Source organism: Dendrobates tinctorius, unplaced genomic scaffold (assembly GCF_039654945.1).
Source record: "Dendrobates tinctorius isolate UK_male_01 unplaced genomic scaffold, ASM3965494v1 ptg000263l, whole genome shotgun sequence".
In the NCBI taxonomy this organism is placed as follows: domain Eukaryota; kingdom Metazoa; phylum Chordata; class Amphibia; order Anura; family Dendrobatidae; genus Dendrobates; species Dendrobates tinctorius.
This window is the reverse complement of record NW_027361930.1, coordinates 7423594-7445716: the sequence shown is the minus strand read 5'-3', so window position 1 is coordinate 7445716 and position 22123 is coordinate 7423594. Positions and strand designations below refer to the sequence as shown.

The 22123-nt window shown below is 49.4% G+C and overlaps 1 protein-coding gene across 3 annotated transcripts in view; it reads right to left on the bottom strand.

Annotated features, from left to right (window-relative positions):
- PHKG1 (phosphorylase kinase catalytic subunit gamma 1) overlaps positions 1 to 22123 on the bottom strand; it is an 86827-nt gene that overhangs the window by 29901 nt on the left and 34803 nt on the right. For all 3 annotated transcript variants that reach the window (XM_073558943.1, XM_073558942.1, XM_073558944.1), the window contains exon 4: positions 20420 to 20474. In XM_073558943.1, coding sequence (XP_073415044.1) covers positions 20420 to 20474 — 55 coding nt within the window. The remainder of the gene's footprint in view (positions 1 to 20419; positions 20475 to 22123) is intronic.

The window sequence follows — 22123 nt, the reverse complement described above, 5'->3', positions numbered from 1 at the left end:
TTGGGCCGGAAGATCCGTAAACATGTAGCATGTGTTGCAGGTGACCATGTGGATTTTCTTCTCTTCCATATTGCTGATGCAGGCTATGATGGGTGGAAACTCGCGTGCCGTTAGGTGCACGGTTTTGCAATGTCCTCAAACAGCGAGACCCGGCAAGTCCCAGCGATCGATCACCTTAAGGCGACTCTTCTCCTCTTCCCAGAATGCACCGGAAATATGCAGATGAGCTTCCTGCTACTCCAATCCCTGGTTTTGCGATGTCCTCAAACAGCGAGGCTCGGCAAGTCCCAGCCATCGATCAGTTTAAGGCGACTCTTCTCCTCTTCCCAGAATGCACCGGAAATATGCAGATGAGCTTCCTGCTTCTCCAATCCCTGGTTTATCCAATCCACTTCTTTATAATACAGCCACTCTTTCTATGTTGATTGAGAGTGCTGTCTAAAGATAAACCTCTGTTATGTAAGTGCTATCCAAGAGCAGGAGAGAGCACAAAAATCACTCTCTTTTCAGTTAGCATCGCCACACAGCTATACCATAGCGATGTCAGCAGCAAGGAGAAAGTAATTTGTGTGGTATCTCTCCTTCACAGGGACAGTGATCACATAATAGCGTTGTCACAGGCATATTACAACAGAGAGGGGTCAGAAGATCACAGCGTCTGGTCACACGAAATCCTGCACTGAATAGAACTGCTTCACCATCCTATTAAGTAGTGCACGTTTTCCTTGCTCTGTCATTGCAAGAGTTAATCAGTTCAGTTGATCTCCTCGAGCTCTCCATCTAACTGATCAAGCAGGTCATCGATACGCAGCATTGGAATGCATCTGTGACCGTAACAGCATTGAGCGCCCCGTAGTCCGCAAAGAACTGGGTTTTCCGGTCCTTCTTTGGGATGAGGACTACAGGCGTGGCCCAAGCGCTGCTGGATGATCCCAAGCTTCAGCAACTCATCAATCTCCTGGCGCATGTGCTGTTGTACCTCCAGGGAGGCCCGATATGCAAAATGCTGGACTGGAGGTGATTTCTGGTGTCCTAGTGATAGATCGTCAACTCTGTGCTTCCAAGCCTGTTGCTGAACAAATCCCGGAAGGGATGTAGGGTTGCCCACAGCTGGGACCGTTGGTCCAATAAGAGCTGGTTGCATGTTCATGTGGAAGGCTTTCCGCTTTCCCTGAGTATGGTCCAGGGTGACCAGCAGCTTGAGCTGCTGGTACACAAGGTACAGTTCTTCCTAGGCCGCCTGAAGCTTGTTCTAGAATATGGGGACCAGTACTCAGCATTCTGGTCGTACTATTGCTTCTGATCGGCCTGGGCTCGTGTCATATTATTGTGCACCAGCTGCGCCAAGTCTGCATCTTGTCAAGGAAGTGCACAACATACTTGACGACCGACACTTCAGGGGTGGCTAAGTCTCCTTCCCAGACATCTTTCACCAGAGCCAGAGGCCTCCGAACACATTGCCTGTGCAAAGAGCTTGAAGAGGTAGAACCCCATCAAGACGTGTGGAACCTCCCGGTATGCAAATAGCAGGTGTGGGAGCTACTGCTCCCAGTCGTGGCCATGAGAGTCGACCAACATTTTAAGCATCCACTTCAGGGTGCCATTGAACCATTCGCACAGGTCATTGGTCTGTGGGTGATACTGGCTAGTTACCACTAGTTGCACCTGAATCTGCTTACAGAGGGACTCCATGAGCTGCGATATGAACTGGGTCCCCCGGTTGTTGAGCATTTCCTGGGGAAAACCCACTTTGGGAGAAAATCTCCACTAAGGCGGTGGCCATCTTGTCGGCCCAAATGGACAACAAGGCTACCGCTTCTGGGTACTGGGTGGCATAGTCTACTATCATCAGTACTTAGCGTTTCATGGAGCTCCTAGGAGTGGTCATTGGGCCAACCAAATCCACATCCACCCTCCTGAAAGGCTCTTCAATGATGGGCAGAGTTACCAGCAGGGATTTGGATCACCACCTCACCTTCCCCACCCTCTGACAGTTATCGCACAAATGGCAGTAGGCAGCCACATTGACCCCCATACTTGGCCAGTAGAAATACAGGGCTAGCCTGGACTTGGTCTTAGAGATCTCTAGATATCCAGCCATCGGAATCTTGTGTGCAATCCGCAGCAACTCCGCCCTAAAAAGATATGGTACCACTAACTGTCGGTCTCTAAGCCATGCCTGTTGAACCTTGCTGGACCGTTACCGGGTACAGTTGTCCTTGGTCCCAGGCCACTAGCTCGAGGTCTGAGTCCGAGGGAGAGTGTGCCGCCTTCTCCTTAAGAGCTTTCAGGCTGTCGTCAGTTTCCAACGCCGCCTGAAACCCCTAATTGGATGTGGCCAGAATAGACGAGACCGCCACATTTTCTGCCAGTTCCCTGAAGGGGCGAAACCATCGAATCCCAGAGGGGCCGCTAGGGCCCTGGTGCTACCACTGCACGTGACAGCAGCCACGGCCCGTGCAACTGTGGGTAGTGTCCGCTTATCCTCTGCTTCCAACCAAGTTGCCAGTGCAGACTGACTAACCTGGCCCTCTGACGTCACGGTTGTGGAGGAACCCTGCAATGAGGCCTAACCTGGGAGCCTTATCTCTCCTGGGACTGCCCCGCCCTTAATTGCATGATCCCCCTCCGCAGCAGTCTGCCCCCTGTCGGTCCCCTCTGTGAGAAACTCACAGGACAAACTGTTCCAGCATGCCTGCTGGCTACACTCTAAAGGCCCTTTTACATTTAGTGATGCACCAGCCATCCGACCAGCGATACGACCGGGTCAGGATCGCTGGTGCATCGCTAAATGATCGCTAGTGAGCTTTCACACAGAAAGATCTCACAGCGATGCAGCAGCGATACAGCGCACAATACTTACCTTTCACACACAGCGATGAAGACGTCCTCCCGCCCGCGTCCACGCGTCGCTCGTCTCACACAGCAGGAAGCCCAGCAGGAAGCAGACGACGAGAAATGGAGCCGCCCGATCTTGCGCGATCAGCGATGGACAGCGGGGGAGCCAGTTGGAGGTAAGTATCACACATAGCGATATCGCTAGCAATATCGCTGCTGTGTCACAAAACCGGTGACGTTTTAGCGATATTGCTAGCGATATCACTATGTGTAAAACCCCCTTAAGGGCCCCGTCACATAGCGATGTCGCTAGCGAGATCGCTGCTGAGTCATTAGTTTTGTGACGCAACAGCGATCTCACCAGCGAGATCGCTGTGTGTGACAGTGATCAGCGACCAGCCCCCCTGCCGGTATCGCTGATAGTTGATGGAAAGCCCTGGACATTTTTGGGGTTGCTGGTCTCCCGCTGGTCAGCACGCATCGCTGCGTGTGACAGGCGGGAGAACAGCGACCAGCGATCAGGAGCTGGTAACTAAGGTACACATCGGGTTTCTAAGGGGGCGCGCTGTGCCTAGAAATCCGATGTGTACCTTAGTTACCAGCGCGCTGATGCAGGGAGCTGGTAACCAAGGTACACATCGGGTTTCTAAGTGACGCACGCCCCTTAGAAACCCAATGTGTACCTTAGTTACCAGCTCCCTGCATCAGCGCGCTGGTAACTAAATTACACAGCGACGCCGCGCGCCCGGCATCGCTGTGCTGATCGCTGGTGAAGCTGTCTGTTTGACAGCTCATCAGCGATCATGTAGCGACTCACCAGCGATCCTGACACATTGATATCGTTGTCGGGATCGCTGGTGAGTCGCTATGTGTGACAGGGCCCTAAGGCATTATCACAGCTGCCTTGATTGATCTACTCCCTTTCAAGGGGAGAGGGACACAGTACATCACCCATACCCACATCACCATCAGTAGGCATGTTAATCACATTGACATCAACAGGGTTGACATTATATTGTTGTCTGGAGGATCAGCGGCCACATACTGGGACACTAGCAGCCCCAAGTCTGTCCCAAGCAATACCCTTACGGGAATATTCGAGGTTACCGCCGCCTCCCGCATTCCCCTCTCAGTGCCCCAGTCCAAATAAACCTTGACGACGGGCAAATCCTGTGGGGACACCAGCTCAGGCCACACAAGAGTAATCTCAGCACCATTATCCGTAGTCCCAAGGCCATGGCCTAGCCTATGGTGACAAGCTGAAGATTGTCAAGGGACCTCCCACCACCCCCACCCACACACAAAACAGTGGACGGTTTCTGGGATGGGATGGGCCCTTCTTGCGCTGAGGACACATGGCTTTAAAGTGTTCCGGCTGTCTGCAGAGTTGACACAGTCAGAGTTAACTCTACCATTGTGGAGAGGGAAGCATGGGCAGGTGCCGTTTTGGGGTTGGGGGCAGGAAGAGCAGGCACCTCGATTGTATTACTCCTTATCCAGCCAGCAAGTTTCTTGGCCTCTGGAGTCCTGTTGTTGGAGTACTCGTCGACAAGTGGTGCTGTTGCAGAGGCCCTCTTTGGCTTCTGATCATTGAGGTACTGCTGGAAGTCCTCTGAGCAGTTCCCCAAAAACTGCTCAGTCGAGATAAGCTCCTTCAGCTGCTGGAAGGTGGTGAGCTCCAATCCCATGGTCCATTGATCAACTGCTCTCAGTAGGGCTTGCATGTGATCAGCCCAGCTGTCTGCAGAACGCCGCTGCATATTACAGAGCTTCTTCCGGTACTTCTCAGGGGTCAAGTTGCGGGCAGGTACCCAAAGATTTCCAGGACTTTATCCTTGCGGTGAGGGGTTAAGAACTGGACCCCCTGGACCCCAGGCAGAGGGTACTGATAGCAGGTTTTTTCAAATGCCAGCAAGAAAGTGTCCAAGTCCCCTCCTTTTTCCAACAGGAGGAAGTCATCCGCAGGTAGCATCGGGACCCGGATCTCAAGGAACTTGCGACTGGGTGGGGTCTACAGCTGGAGTTGGAGTTTTAGGTTGAATCATTTGTTGCTGGTGCTCTCGCTCCTGCTAACAATCTGCAGCTTCCTCGCGACGTTCTACTACTGCCAATGCCTTACGATGTTCTGCTGATGCTATGAGGATCTCATAGGTGGCTTTATCTCCAGCCTGGAGACTAGCAAGGGCGGCTTACAGGAGGTTATCCCAGCCTGCCTGGCTGGGGGGATGGGCAGGTGGTGAGCGACCCACTGTGGGACTGACCGCCGGGAACTGGCTCCTTGGGGAGCCTGAGCTGGACTCCCCCTCCGTTTGAGTAACATTGTCTTCCACCTCCTCCCTACCATCTGTAGCATTGGCCATCTCACTAGTTCTGCCCCTGGTATCACTGGCCATCCTTGTACTCTTTGGTCACTGACACAGAGCTGTAACCTGATGCACCCACACACCTTACAGTATTTTCACTTGGACTGGCTAGTGCTAAGCTGCTCTTCTCTTTGTATACTGCCCCTATTGGTGAAACAATCAGTAGATTTGGTTTCCAGTACCATCGCTATGCTGACGACACCCAATTATACGCTTCTTCTCCTGACATCACGCCAGCCTTTCTAGAAAATACCGGCAATTGTCTAAACGCTGTGTCTAACATCATGTCCTCACTATAACTGAAACTGAACCTGTCAAAGACTGAACTCCTTGTGCTTCCTCCCACTACTAATGTACCTATACCCAACATTGCCATTTCCGTGTGTGGTTCTACTATTACTCCCCAGCAACATGCCCGCTGTCTTGGGGTCATACTTGACTCTGAGCTTTCCTTTGTCCCCCACATCCGATCACTGGCTCGCTCTTGTTATCTGCACCTCAAAAACATTTCTAGAATTCGACCTTTTCTTACTTTTGACTCTGCAAAAACTCTTACTGTTTCTCTTATTCATTCTCGTCTCGAGTATTGTAACTCCCTTCTAATCGGTCTCCCTCTTACCAAACTCTCCCCCCTCCAATCTGTCTTGAATGCAGCTGCCAGGATCATATTCCTCGCCAATCGTTACACCGATGCCTCTACCTTGTGCCAGTCATTACACTGGCTACCCATCCACTCCAGAATCCAGTACAAACTTATTACCCTCACCCACAAAGCCCTCCATGGCTCAGCACCACCCTACATCTCCTCCCTTGTTTCAGTATACCATCCTACCCGCGCCCTCCATTCTGCTGATGACCTGAGGTTAGCATCCTCAATAATCAGAACCTCCCACTCCCGTCTTCAAGACTATACACGTGCTGCGCCAATTCTTTGGAATGCACTTCCCAGGTCAATACGATTAGTCCCCAATCCCCACAATTTTAAGCGTGCCCTGAAAACGCATTTATTCAGACTGGCCTATCACCTCAACATATTAACCTAATCTATCCCTGTGTGGCACAGCCAAAAGTTTTTTACCATAACCAGGTTCCCCGCATCATGTTCCCACATGCTTTATGCATCTATTAGCCCTCTGCATCCGTACTGTTACACACTTAACATTATGGCTGGTCCATACAATCAGGGCAACTGTTACCACCCACCTTTCGTGTCTCCCCTTTTTTCCTCATAGATTGTAAGCTTGCGAGAAGGGCCCTCATTCCTCTTGGTATCTGTTATGATCTATGTGATTATTGTTATGCTGTAATGTATATTGTCTGTACAAGTCCCCTCTGAAATGTAAAGTGCTGCGGAATATATCAGCGCTATAGAAATAAAATGTATTATTATTATTATTATTATTAATCTTAAGACCCCAGCTGTAAAAGCTACTGCTTGTAGTCTTTAGTGTCTGGCAGTATGGGTCGCACACTCACACACTATTATCTAGATCCCACCCTGCTGCCATCATATGTGAAGAATTTGCACCTCGCCACCCTGCCTGAAATCAATATTACATCAGTGGGTTCACGTGTTAAGGTTTCCCCACTTGTACAAACGTGACGTTCCGTACCCCTTGGGGACATATAAGGTCAGATTGGAACAGTCTTACACAGAAACCCCCCTATGCACACTGGCCCAGGTAGGCATGAGGAGTGAGAGGATGTGGCCCACACAGTCACTGTCGTGGAACCACCCTCGCCCACAACCCTTACAGCCCCTTTCACTAGCCCCAGTGAAACAGAACCTTATGAGCTGGTAGAACTGCCACCAGTTCCTCGTTCGATAAAAGCTTGGTCCGTTAACGGGTAAAATATTGGGCCAGAAACCAGTCCCGATAGCATGGACAATTAATCCGAGAAACTGACGTGGGGATTCATGGATCGAGATAAAAGAGCAGCCCAAGGTTAAATTATATAGTTAGTCGCCTTGAGTGCACACTACACATTATACTATATACACAATGGTTATACATATACAATGGTCAGATATGCAAATATAGATAGAAGTAGGACAAAAGATATAGGAATATATGGGTCAGATACCAGTAGCTAAAAGGCCTGGCATGCGGAGAAAGGGCTGCCACATGGGAGGCTTGTGGTCCCCTCTGTTCCTTTACTTCTCCCCACACGATATGTTGTTGCGATCTCCCCAGAAAAATAGCACTAGGCCTTGCTTTACACAAGCATTTAACCCCATTGTGTCACTCGCCTCCTGTCCTCTGAGCTGAACCTAAATCCCCTCCCCTGGAGGTTTGTAGCCAAATATTCCAAAACCTATTGAAGATCATAACTCCTTTCTGGACAGTCTTAGGGCAGCGGTTCTGGTGCCATCGGATCTGGCCGGGCCCCTGCTATGCATTAACACCAAACACACATTTGGTATGGGGATCGTGAAAATATACACGCTGTATGGCTAGGACGTGTAGCATCCCCATAACTACTTATGGAACCATAGTTAACTTAGCAAAGCAATTTCGACCTCATGGTATCCACATGACAAGCAAACCTTTTGTTCTGCTCTGAGCCAGTCAAGCTGTGAGATCTGTCACTCACAGCCCTTTAACTCTGGACCCACTCTGCTGCTGCTAGGTATTCTGTTACAATGGCACGCTGAAGAGGTTTTTGTAATCCCATGCCAAATAGGATGCAAATGATTGACATGGAATTATGGGTCGCCCTCGCCAGGGCCGTGGGGTACTCGGAGCCGGGCCCGGTGGATTTCAATGGGAGATGTCACGGTAGCTGCGGCCCGGTCCGTGGCCCTGGGCGTCCATTGTAAAAGGGGGTTTAAGGGTGATGATGGAATAAATTTTATGAGTGAATGATTCGTGACGCCACCTGTGGTGTTCGGCAATGAAGATGTTAAGCCGACGCTGCAGACAGATCCTCTGGGACAGATGGTGTGGTGCAGCAATGATGGTCTAGCCCTCCACAGGTAGGGCTGTAGATCCAAGGCAGAGTAGATGAAGAAGATAGGTAAAGGGAGAGAGTGTAATGTCCGGCATCGAGGTGTAGCAGTGCTGAGTGGGTTGACGCAGGAATAAGCGGAGGACACCAGGGCATGTAGTTCCAAAGCTTTACTCACAGTCTGTTGAGCACACAGGTGCCCGCCTCGGTACCGTGTCCTCCAGGTCAGGGGCTCAGTCAACTTACAGGCAAGATGAAGTACTCCCATCCAATACTCCGCCAACATATGTGCCTTTTCTGAACGTCTCCCTTTTGCGCCTATAGTGAAGTACTCACAGTACTGAGTTACACTGGAGTTCCTCCTGTCAGATGTTCCTATGAACTCTACTTGTATGGCAGACAGCTGTAGCCTGCTTCGGGGACTCCTTGCTACCAAGTCCCGGGTCACTCTCGTTGATGTTGTACCCCCAAGTCTTGTGTGGGAATAAAGTGGTGACAACTTCTATTCCTCCGGTGTCTGTCGCAGGACGATTACTATCCATACAACCTCGGGGACCGGACCCTGGCCTTGCGCTGTGAACTTGGGAAGGGCTCTGCTCTAACCCTAATCCTTAGTCCTCCTCTCCTTATGTTCCGTACTAATCCTTCCTTCTTATGGAGAGAGTCAGGCTTTCTATCAATGTCTCTTTCCTGTGCCAGCAGACCCAGGTCACTGAGGTCGGCTGCGTACCTTTTATAGCCGCGAGCGTCCGGGACCTTCCTGGCTTCTCAGATGGGCCAATCCAAACACGAGCAGGACCTGAGCATGTCACCTTCGATCTCCAATGGGAGATCACTCCACGGGCATGCTCAGTGGTTCGACATGAGGACTTAGTCCCTGGAGAATCTCGCTGCTCAGCAGCATGCATTGCCATAGCTGTGCCAGAGGTGGCAGCAGCAAGCAAACCCACGGAGCTGGTCTGGGCAGAGCGCCGGGACCGACGAGTTTGCTGAGCAACCTCCTCTGCGGCTGGAGAGAAATGGGAGACTGCCGGAAGTAAGGCTCGGGATTCCCTCTGTGCAGATGGGAACCTGACGCCTAACATTACCACCTCCTCTCTGAGCCTTGCTCCGCTCAAATTCCACAATGAGAAGAGGAGTGTGGATGTTCTCCACCGGCTCCCAGGTCTGGACCATGACCTTTCCAATCCACCAAGTAAAATTTTTTGCTCCGCATCATCTTGCATCCCACGATGGCATTGACCTCAAACTTGCCTGAGGACAGGTCTGATGTCCCTGCAGAAGGCTCAGAAAACTGGGACATGTGAACCGGCTTAAGGCGAGACACATGAAATGTGTCCGAGATAGCCAAGTGTGGTGGAAGAGCCAGGCAGTAGACCTCAGGGTAGATCTGCTCGAGGACCTTGAAAGGGCCAATATAGTGCGGTGCGAACTTAGCGGATTCCAGCCGCAGCCTGATGTTCCGAGCGGAGAGCCACACTAAGTCACCAGGGGTGAAGGTCAGAGCCGGGCGCCAGCGAGTGTCAGCGGAGGACCTCATTCTCTCCTTGTAGGCCCGGATAGCATCCTGCGTGCGATCCCAAATGTCACGTGCCTCCACCGCCCAGTCTGCCACCCTAGAGTCTGTAGACGACACGGGCATGGGCACGGGGACGCGCGGATGCTGGCCGTAATTTAAGAGGAATGGGGTCTGACCGGTGGAGTCGGCCACAGTGTTGTTCAAGGAGAACTCCGCCCACGGCAGCAAGGAAGCCCAATCATCCTGCCTGGCCGAGACAAAATGTCACAGATATGTCACCAGGGTCTGGTTGGCTCTCTCAACCAACCCGTTCGTCTCGGGATGATAGGCCGAGGAGCGTTTTAGATCAATGCTGAGCAGAGAACAGAGTTCTCTCCAGAACCGAGACGCAAACTGAGGACCCTGGTCGCTGACGATCTTATCCGGCATGCCGTGCAGGCGGAAAACATGTTTAATAAACAACGCTGCCAGGCCCCATGCAGAAGGTAGTCGAGAGAGTCGTACCAGATGCACCATCTTGGAGAAATGATCGGTGACCACCCAAATGACGGTGCTGCCACTGGACTTGGGCAGACCCACCACAAAGTCCATACCGACCATCTCCCAGGGCCTGTCCGCAACCGGCAGAGGATAGAGTAACCCAACGGGCCGTTGACAAGAGGGCCGATTCTGGGCGCAAGAGACGCACGCCCGAATATAGTCCCTGACGTCGCGGGCCATATGCGGCCACCAGTACGTCCTCGCCAGGAGTTCAGAGGTTCATTTGATCCCGAAATGGCCACCCACCCTGGACGAATGAGCCCAAGAGAGAACCTCCGGTCGCAGATGGGCAGGGACAAAAGTCTTGCCCAGAGGTACAGACTCGAGAGGAACCGGAGCTTCAGTCCTCAGGCTCTCCGATGGGACTATCAGCCGAGGCTCCTCCTCCTCCGATGACACCACGGAGCGAGAAAGAGCATCGGCCCGGACGTTCTCCCCAGAGGGAAAATGCAGTGTGAAATGGAATCGGGAGAAGAACAAGGGTCATCTGACCTGGCGAGAATTCAGCCTCTGGGCTCTCTGTAAATAGACAAAATTTTTGTGGTTGGTGAACACCTGGAACAGGTGGCGAGCCCCCTCCAGGAGGTGTCTCCACTCTGAGAAGGCCAGCTTCATTGCTAGCAACTCCCTGTCCCCGATGGAATAATTCCTCTCCGCCGGTGTGAAGGACTTAGAGAAGAAGAAGCATGGGTGCTTCCGACCTTGCGAGTCCTTCTGAAAAAGGACCGCTCCAGCACCGACGGAGGAGGCATCCGCCTCCAGAATGAAGGGCTTATCTACCTCAGGGTGATGTAGAGTGGGAGCGCTAGCGAAGGCCTTGGAGACAGTTTCAGACCACAGTTTGGGATTTGCACCCTTCTTGGTGAGGGCTACCAAGGGCGCTACCAAAGTTGAGAAATGGGGGATGAATTGGCGATAGTAATTTATGAACCCCATAAAGCGCTGCTCCGCTTTGAGAGAATGGGGTTCCTGCCAATCCATCACTGCCTGTAGCTTGGCAGTATCCATGGCCAAACCCTGGGCAGAGATGATGTAGCCCAGGAAAGGCAAAGACTCCTGCTCAAACACACATTTCTCCAATTTGGCATAAAGAGACCTGGCCCGCAGGAGATCGAAAACTTTGCGAACATCTCTCCGGTGGGAGTCAATGTCTGGAGAGTAAATGAGAATATCGTCCAGATAGACTACTACCGAAGTGGTAAGCATATCCCGGAATATGTCGTTCACAAATTCTTGGAAGACGGCAGGAGCATTACATAGCCCGAAGGGCATCACCAGGTATTCATAGTGCCCGTCTCTGGTGTTAAAAGCTATCTTCCATTCGTCCCCGTCACGGATGCGAATCAGGTTATAGGCTCCCCGTAGATCAAGCTTAGTAAACACTCTCGCTCCCCGTAGCCTATTAAACAGTTCCGATATCAGGGGCAGAGGATACTTGTTCTTAACAGTTATGGCATTAAGGCCCCTGTAATCGATGCATGGACACAACTCTCCATTCTTCTTTTGGATAAAGAAGAATCCCGCTCCCGCCGGAGACACCGACTTCCTAATGAATCCTCTTGTCAGATTCTCCCTGATATACTGAGACATGGCCTCTGTCTCTGGGAGAGATAGGGGATATACTCGACCCCGGGGAGGCTCAGCACCAGGCAAGAGGTCAATAGGACAGTCGTAAGGGCGGTGCGGCAGAAGGGTTTCTGCTGCCTTCTTGGAGAAAACATCTGCATACTGCTGATATGGCTTGGGAAGCGAGAAGAGATCTGCAGGAACCTCAGAAGTTGCGACCTGTACGCAGTCCCTCAGACACCTACCCTCGCAGGACTTGCTCCAACCGAGGATTTTTCCCGAAGACAACTCTATGTGAGGAGAGTGTGATCGTAGCCAGGGAACCCCTAGGAGGACCTGGTCGATACCTTCGGGCATATCCCGGAGAGACAGCATCTCCTGATGAGGAGACAGTGAGAGTCTCAGTGGAGCCATCTGGTGGGTGATATGGGATGGGAGTGTCGCCCCATTCACCACTCTGATGGTGACTGGTTGAGGTAGCAGGACCCAGGGGGATTGCGTGTTGTTGATTGAAGGCAGATGACATGAAATTGCCCTCCGCCCCAGAGTCCACGCAAACCTCCACAATCAGAGTGGAAGAATAAGGCCGGAGTCACACTACAGCGAGATACGGCCGAGTCTCGCAGGTTAAAACCAAGCTCTGGCACTGGCACTCCGGAGCGGAGCGTGCAGCTCCATGTATTGCTGTGCGGCTGCACGCTCCGCTCCAGATGCCGGCGCCAGAGCTTGGTTTTAACCTGCGAGACTCGGCCGTATCTCGCTGTGTGTGATCCCGGCCTTAAACTCTAATGCCCCTTTAAACAGGAGCTTGGAGGAGAAAGTAGCGGTGTCTAGTAGGCCCCCTCCGATAACCACTAGACAGGAGCGTCTCCCGAGCGCTGTGGGCACTGGTTAGCAAGGTGCCCAGTCTGCCGACTGCGGAAGCAGACTTGAGGTACCCGCGCGGACCGGACTCTGGACCCCGTGCGGGACACCTCCATGGCCTCAGGAGGCTCGGGAGGCTGACCGGGAGGTTCCAGTAGCCTAGCAAAATTTGGAGCCAACTTATAACGTTGGCGGGACTTGGAGCACTCCAGCCCTCGCTCAGTGAAGCGAATGTCAATTCGGGTGGAGACCGTAATGAGCTCCTCTAAAGTGGTGGGCACCTCCCTAGTGGCCAGGGCGTCTTTGACATGATCAGCCAGGCCTCTCCAGAACACAGGTATGAGAACCTTATCTGGCCACTCCAGCTCCGAGGCCAGAGTTCTGAAGAGGATGGCATACTGGCTGACCAGAGACGAACCCTGGGTTAGGACCAGCAACTGAAGTGCGGTATCGTGCGTGACCCGAGGACCCAGGAACACCTGCTTCAGAGTGACCAGAAAATGGGTGGCATTCTGTACCATGGGATCCCCGCACTCCCACAGCAGGCCTTGCACGACAGGAGGGAGATGATAAATCCCACCTTGGCCCGCTCAGAGGGAAATCATGTGGCCAGCAACTCCAGGTGAATGGAGCACTGACTCACGAAACCCCTGCATGAAGCACTATCACCCGAGAACTTCTCGGGCAGCGGGAAGAGGGACAAGGTCGGGGCAGGACTGACCGTGGAGACACGGGCGACAGCCTCTGTAGCTGCTTGAACAGCGACCGAGGTAACATCCGCAGCTGAAGTGGAACGCTCTAGCGCTGCCAACCTACCCTCCAGCTGCTGGATGTACCTATGCAGTCGTTGTTCGTCTGCCATAACTAGCCAGACCCTGGCGCTAGGATAATGTTAGGGCTGGCGGAATGCACCAAATTATAAAGTAGTAGTAGGTGCGTTCGCAGCCCGGGGTCCACCGTGCAGAGGTGGTACACTGCTGCTAGAAAATGGCGGAAGAATAGAGCGGCGTAAAAACAGTCACATGTGGGTTACGTCACACAATGTGAAAAGGAGCAGACTCCGTTAATTCACAGAGCCGCGCAGCGCTGAACGTGGATGCCGGAGCCTGTTTAACTCACAGAGCCCGGCCAAAGAGCGCACAGCAAGCGGCCACTGAACTCTACCCCAAGGACATGGGGATAGAGTCCTTCTAGGCCCACTGAGCGCGCGGCGTCGCTGCCACGAGCGCCGCTATGGACGCTGGCTATGGAGTGTGGAGTTCGGGCACTGAGGCATGCCGAGTCACTGATGATGACCAATGCCTGACTCAGACTCTGACCTACCTACACCTAAGCCTGGGCGCTAGCAGGCTAGGCTGCACAACACATGTGTACCAAGGGTAGGGGTTTTATAATGAGTCAGTCACCAGAGACATTCATACGTGCATACACCACTCACTCCTTATAGTCTGAAAATACAGTCTATCCTAGTGCATGGCCGAGCGGCCATGCGAACCTTTTATAGCCGCAAGCGCCCGGGACCTTCCTGACTTCTCAGATGGGCCAATCCGAACACAAGCAGAACCTGAGCACGTGACCTTCGATCTCCAATGGGAGATCACTCCACAGGAATGCTCAGTAGTCCGACATGAGGACTTAGTCCCTGGAGAATCTCGCTGCTGAGCAGCATGCATTGCCATAGCTGTGCCAGAGGTGGCAGCAGCAAGCAAACCCACGGAGCTGGTCTGGGCAGAGCGCCGGGACCAACGAGTTTGCTGAGAAACCTCCTCTGTGGCTGGAGAGGAATAGGAGACCGCCGGAAGTAAGGCTCGGGATTCCCGCTGTGCAGTGACAGGAACCCGACGCCTAACAAATAAAATGTGCCCCATAATCCTCCATATAGTATAATACAGTCCTCAGTCCTCCATATTCTATAATACACTCCCCATAGTCCTCCATATTGTAAAATACACTCCCTATAGTCCTCCATATTGTATAATATACTCCCTATAGTCCTCCATATGATATAATGTCCTCCATATAGTATAATACACTCCTCAGTCCTCCATATAGTATAATACACTCTCCATAGTCCTCAATATAGTATAATACACTCCTCATAGCCCTCCATTAAAATACATTCAGTTTTCCATATAGTATAATACACTCCCCATAGTCCTCCGTATATTAAAATACTGTTCTCAGTCTTCCATATAGTATAATACACTCCTCATAGTGCTCCATATAGTATAATGCACCGCCATAGTCATCCATCTAGTACAATTCACTTCCCATAGTATAATGCACACCATAGTTCTTCATACCTTTTTTCTTTATAACAATTTTGGTTTTTACAACAGCTATTTCAGTTTCATATATCTAATAACTGATGGACTCAGATATATTTCTGGATTCAAATGAGGTTTATTGTACTAACAGAAAATGTGCAATCTGCATTTAAACAAAATTTGACCGGTGCAAAAGTATGGGCACCCTTATCATTTTCTTCATTTGAACACTCCTAACTTTTTCCTTACTTCCTGAAGCAATAAATTGGTTTTGTAACCTCATTGAGCTTTGAACTTCATAGTATCAAATCATGAGAAAAGGTATTTAAGGTGGCCACTTGCAAGTAGTTCTCCTATTTGATTCTCCTATGAAGAGTGGCATCATGGGCTCCTCAAAACAACTCTCAAATGATCTGAAAACAAAGATTATTCAACATAGCTTTTCAGGGGAAGGATACAAAAAGTTGTCTCAGAGATTTAACCTGTCAGTTTCCACTGTGAGGAACATAGTAAGGAAATGGAAGAACACAGGTACAGTTCTTGTTAAGCCCAGAAGTGGCAGGCCAAGAAAAATATCAGAAAGGCAGAGAAGAAGAATGGTGAGAACAGTCAAGGACAATCCACAGACCAACTCCAAAGACCTGCAGCATCATCTTGCTGCAGATGGTGTCACTGTGCATCGGTCAACAATACAGCGCACTTTGCACAAGGAGAAGCTGTATGGGAGAGTGATGCGAAAGAAGCCGTTTCTGCAAGCACGCCACAAACAGAGTCGCCTGAGGTATGCAAAAGCACATTTGGACAAGCCAGTTACATTTTGGAAGAAGGTCCTGTGGACTGATGAAACAAAGATTGAGTTGTTTGGTCATACAAAAAGGCGTTATGCATGGAGGCTAAAAAACACAGCATTCCAAGAAAAACACTTGCTACCCACAGTAAAATTTGGTGGAGGTTCCATCATGCTTTGGGGCTGTGTGGCCAATGCCGGCACCGGGAATCTTGTTAAAGTTGAGGGTCGAATGGATTCAACTCAGTATCAGCAGATTCTTGACAATAATGTGCAAGAATCAGTGACGAAGTTGAAGTTACACAGGGGATGGATATTTCAATGATCCAAAACACCGCTCCAAATCTACTCAGGCATTCATGCAGAGGAACAATTGCAATGTTCTGGAATGGCCATCCCAGTCCCCAGACCTGAATATCATTGAACATCTGTGGGATGATTTGAAGCGGGCTGTCCATGCTCTGCGACCATCAAACTTAACTGAACTGGAATTGTTTTGTAAACAGGAATGATCACAAATACCTTCATCCAGGATCCAGGAACTCATTAATAGCTACAGGAAGTGACTAGAGGCTGTTATTTTTGCAAAAGGAGGATCTACGAAATATTAATGTCACTTTTATGTTGAGGTGCCCATACTTTTGCACCGGTCAAATTTTGTTTAAATGCAGATTGCACATTTTCTGTTAGTACAATAAAGCTCATTTGAATCCAGAAATATAAGTGAGTCCATCAGTTATTAGATATATGAAACTGAAATAGCTGTTGCAAAAACCAAAATTGTTATAAAGAAAAAAGGTTAACATTAATAGGGGTGCCCAAACTTTAACATATGACTGTATAATGTATTCCCCATAGTCCTCGATACAGTATAATGCATCCCACATATAGCATACGTAATGCAGCCCCGCCATACAATATAATGTAACCCCCATAGAATATAATGCAGCCACCCCTTAGAGCATAATGCAGCTACCCCTCAGAGTATAATGCAGCCACTCCATAGAATATAGGGCAACCCTTTCATACAGTATAATGCAGCCCCTTATATAGTATAATGTAGCCCCTCCATAGAATACAATGTAGCCCTTCTCATATAGTATAATGCAGCCCCCATAGAAAATATTCTAGCCCCCCCTACAGATTATAATGCAGCCCCCCATAGAATACAATGTAGCCTCCTCATATAGTATAATGTTGCCCCCTCATAGAGTATGATGCAATCACCCTCCATAGAATATAATAAATATAATACAGCCCCCCATAGAATATAATGTAGCCCCAAATAGAATAAAATACAGCCCACCTCCCCATAGAATATAATGTAACCCCCCCATATTATATAACATAGCCTCCCCCATAGATTATAATGTAAAATGTACCCCCCTTGGTATATAACACAGCCGCATAGTATATAGCCCAGCACCACACGGTATATAGCACAGCACCACCATGAAATATAGCACAGCCCACCATGGTATATAGCTTAGCATGGTATATAGCCCAGAACAGTATACAGCCCAGCATGGTATATAGCCCAGCATAGCATATAGCCGGCCCCACAGTCCAGTACTCATACTGATATATTAAAAAAAAAACACTATTCTCACCTTCTCCTCCTGCCCGCACTGCTGGCTGCTCCTGTCTCCTGCTCTGCCGGCACACAGTGAGTGCGCGATGACGTCATCGCGCACCCGCTGTGTCAGAGGCAGAGCGGGGAATGATGGGAGAGGGAGCGTCGGCTGACGCTCTCTCCTCCATTATTGCTTTGAACTGTACCGGCAGTCGCCGGTATAGTTCAATGCGGCGGCGGGGGGAGTTGGCCCTGGGGGCAGGCGGGCCCCCCTGCCTCACAGGGGCCCCATAGCGACTGCGTGATTTGCCGCTAGCTGGGGGCCCCTGGGGAGCGGGGGCCCTAGGCAGCTGCCTGGTCTGCCTGCCCCTAACGCCGGCCCTGGTCTTGATTGCAGAGGACAATGTGCTGCCAAAACGATTATCTTTCAAGCAAATAAAAGATCATTTAATCTGTCACATAATCATTTTGAATCTTCCCAAAATTATGCAGCGTAAATGCACTTTTACCCTGCAACAAAAGTAATTATCTACTGCTTGACAGCCTCATATTTCAGTGTAATCAGATACTACTGCCAATCTAATGGGGACATTGTGACTAGCCCCTTCCTCAGGCTTCGTGTCACCTATGTTCTAGCTTACTGACCTTTGTTCTGCAGCTAGAGCTGGCAGAATGCATAGGCCATTGATAACAAGCTCAATGCACCACTCCTGCCATATTGTATAGCAATATTTGCAGATTAAGAACCTGGCAGACTGCCACGGTACATTTTGTTTCTTAATTTTCCTTGTCTCAGGTTGGGAAGGAGTCATTGTCTAGGCTCTTCCAGTATACATCTGTAGAAGAGAGAACCAGGCTGCAACTGCTGCTGAAGTGCCGGGTTCGGAACTGTTGGAGCCGAATCTCCTGTTGCGGGGGGGGGGAAAGAAATGGAGGACAGTGGAGACCCATGCCATGCAGAGAGGGGGTGTGGTGAGTCAGGGGAGTATATTAGGAGGTTTGCGCAGGAAAAGATAAGGGCTTCCAGTCGGAAAACTGAGTGAGAGAGGACCTGCACCGCGCCGCAAGCAGCAATAGGCCACGCGGCAGTGATAAGGGTCGGGTGCAGTGTGGACCCTGGGAGCGTCGCCAAGCGTGCAGGTCAGAGCACGCTGAGCGAGAGTTTGCTGGGAAAGGCACCCGGCGGCAGTGCACAGATCCAGGACGGGCGTAGTAACGACTCACAAGTACCAGCAGGAGTGCAGGGAGACACGGGCCGGGCAGAGCATTGCAGTGCGGCTATCCAGGTACCAGCGGGTGTGCTGAGGGTTGGGCGTCAAGTGAAGCACTGTGGTGCAGGCATCCAAGTATTAGCGGGTGCACAGGAAAGCACACGCGGAGTAAAGAGACTTGTGCAGAGCTTCACTCTTCGGCTCTGTAGTTCAATGGGCAAAACCAGTGACCGCCCACTGCCGCCAGAAGAGTGACCGTGTGTTAGGGCCCCGTCACAAATAGCAATGCACCAGCAATCCCGACAACGATATGACCTTGTCAGGATTGCTGGTGTGTCGCTACATGATCGCTGGTGAGCTGCCAAACAGGCAGCTTCACCAGCGATCAGCACCAGCGACACGCGGGTAACAAGCGACGCACGTCGCATAGTTACCCACTGTGTACCTTAGTTACCAGCACGCTGGTGCAGGGAGCTGGTAACCAAGGTACGCATCGGGTTTCTAAGCGCCGCGCGGCACTTAGAAACCCGATGTGTACCTTGGTTACCAGCTCCCTGCACCAGCCCACTGGTAACTATGGTACACATCGGGTTTCTAAGTGCTGCGCGCTGCTTAGAGACCCGATGTGTACCTTAGTTACCAGCGCCAGCTCGCTGATCGCTGGTCTCCCGCCTGCCACACGCAGCGATGCGTGCTGGCCAGCGGGAGACCAGAGATCAAAAAAATGTCCTGGCCATTCCAGGACGATCGGCGATACCCGGCAGGGGGGGCCAGTCGCTGGTAAGTGTCACACACAGCGATCTTGCTGGTGACTTCGCTGTTGCGTCACAAAACTTGTGACTCAGCAGCGATCTCGCTAGTGAACTCGCTGTGTGTGATGGGGGCTTTAGGCAGGGAGGCCTGAAGACGCAGTATCGGCCTCCACCTGCATCCCATCACCCGTCGGACTGCAAGCATGTAACATGACAGCGGAGTCACGATAAGTTGAACCTGATAAAAAGACTGTTGAGTTAAAATAACCTTGCACTGTTAAAGTTGTTTAATCCCTTGTTGGCTCCCTGCAAGGAGAACCCCTTATTGTGTTAAGTAAACCACACCCTTGTTAACCCTTTCTCTGCGCCTTTGTGTTACTGCATCCTTTTACCTGCTTTACACATGCAGCTTTAACAAGGTTATTAATCCTTTGCAAAAATCTTTGAGATTTAGTAGATCATTCATCAGACTAGCTGACCCGTTTAAGGGCAATAAAGTATAGAGACAGATGAGATTTGAGAATACACCTGACACATAATTTATGAGTTCGGCACATTCATGAGGGGAAACGCTCTCTCAGCTCTTATTACCGCAGCTTATCCCCCTCACTCATTCAGGTGGTGAATAATGGCTAGCTTGTGTTTTTCTGCATCAATCGCTCTGATGAGGATAGGACAAGTACTACTCATATATACACCAACCTCCTAAACTATTCTGATCATTAAAAGTTGCCAAATTACACAATATTTATTTGCTATATTGGCTAGTAGAACATATAGGACAGTATAGTTCAGATAGGACAGATCTTATTTAAAGGAAATCTTTTAGCAGGTTTTTGCTACCTCATCTGAGAGCAGTATGGTGTAAACAAAGAGAAGCTGAATCCAACAATTTATTAATGCAGCGGAGCTCAGAAAGCTAGCCCCGCCCACACCAGGCTCTCAGTGCACATAGCTATAGACCCTTTGGTGCTTATCACAACACTGGCGGGCTGGACTTACAAGCAGGAGAGAAGCTAGTCACAGCAATGGTAATCAGTCTAAATAAACAATATCATATGTGACGCGTAGTTGAGTTCATTGTTTTAACTCCTACATCATGACAGATTCCTTTTAAAGATTTAAACCTATTGTAATTGCAATATTAATAAACAGGTATACAAATAAATTTGAGTACAGAGTATACTTACAAGTCGAATACAAGAAAGAAGAATGTGTGGGACTCGTAACTGTCTTTTAGCTGGACTGTAACAAAGAAGTAGAAAATAATGTGTATTAATGCATTTGTTTATTTGTAGTTTATTATTTTCTATGAATAAGATATATTTATTACTTCATATATTTTATTTAAATGTTAGTCCAAAATTCTTACTGAATAATTCCATAATAAATCTGTTTTGGAGCAATTTGTCACAGGAATCAAAATCCTGTGCTTTTTTTTTTTACACCGCCACAGGCTGGGACAGTCAGCAGAAGGTGAGAAATAAAAAGGGTTGTGATCTACTTGGACAACCCCTTCTGAATCCCGATTTTTTTTCACCCCCCGTAAAATATTAACACCTATACCGACCTCCGGTGCCAGTGCCATTCCAGCGGTGTCGGCACTGGTTCTCCCAGGGTTCACGTAACATTATTATGTTGCGCAATCCCTATAGGCAATCAGCACTGGCTTCTCTCTCCTATGGACATAATTCATATCTGGAGGAAGTGAGAGCTGTGGCTACTCTCTCACTTCCTCTGGATGTATTGACTTGTCTGAAGGAGTGGTGAGTGAAGCCAGTGCTGATTTGTTCAGGGATCACGTGACATAATAATAGGAAGGAACTCCTCTATATCAGCCATCTTAGCCCTTGCTCCCATACACAGGAGGCTTCTTCAGCTGAGCTCTCTTGCGGTTTTGATGGGAATGCCACCAACTGACACGTCGGCCGGCGGCTTATCTAAAAAAAATTGTCCGAAATTGGACATACCCAATTGACATCTCCCCTGACGATCAGTCAACCGTCAGCGGAACCTGTCAATATTGGCGGGTTCATCTGTCATTATTGTAATGTATATGGCAGCCTTTAGACTTGGCAGTCTCAGCCTGATCATTTTTGACAGTCTCACATTCATTTGTATACACCTGCTTTTCTTTAAGTTTAGCTTTATTTGACACATATTAGGCTAGCTTTACATTTATACAGGGCTCTACGCTGAACACTGTCACTTTCGTGTCCGCCGGAAAAAAAAAAAATCTGCTGAAACTTGAGACAAAAGTGAGTCCAAATTGACTCCATTTGCCCATTATGCGGAATTGCTCCATCAGGGTTCTGTTTGAATCCAGCTTTTTATGGGTTTAGACCAAACCTCAAAACAAATGCTCAGCACAGGATAAATGTGAATTAGAACTTACCTTTACATACTCTGAAAAAAACACTAACTGGAATATCATCCATTTCTATTCTCTCTTGCTCCAAATAAAGCATTAGTGTTCCCTCAAAATTAACTACTATTTATTTAAGGTCACACTAGCAACTAATGGAGCTTTTCCATCTTCAGACTTGTAAATTTGTACTTTATTGCATAAGGAAATTACATATGTAGTTGTTTAATAAATTATTGCAATAAGACATTTTCCTTTAGTTGTTTTGGTTCAGTTGCATCATTTTTATATTTATATACTGTGTGAATGAAGGTCATATATTGCTATGTCCAGATAAGTTAAAAATTAAAACTACATGTTGTGAGTTTTTTCTATACTGCTCAAAAAAATAAAGAGAACACTTAAACAACAAAATGTAACTCCAAGTCAGTCACACTTCTGTGAAATCAACACTGATTGTGATTCAATTTCTCCTGCAGTTGTGCCAATGGAATAAACAACAGGTAGAAATTATAGGAAGGTCACTAAC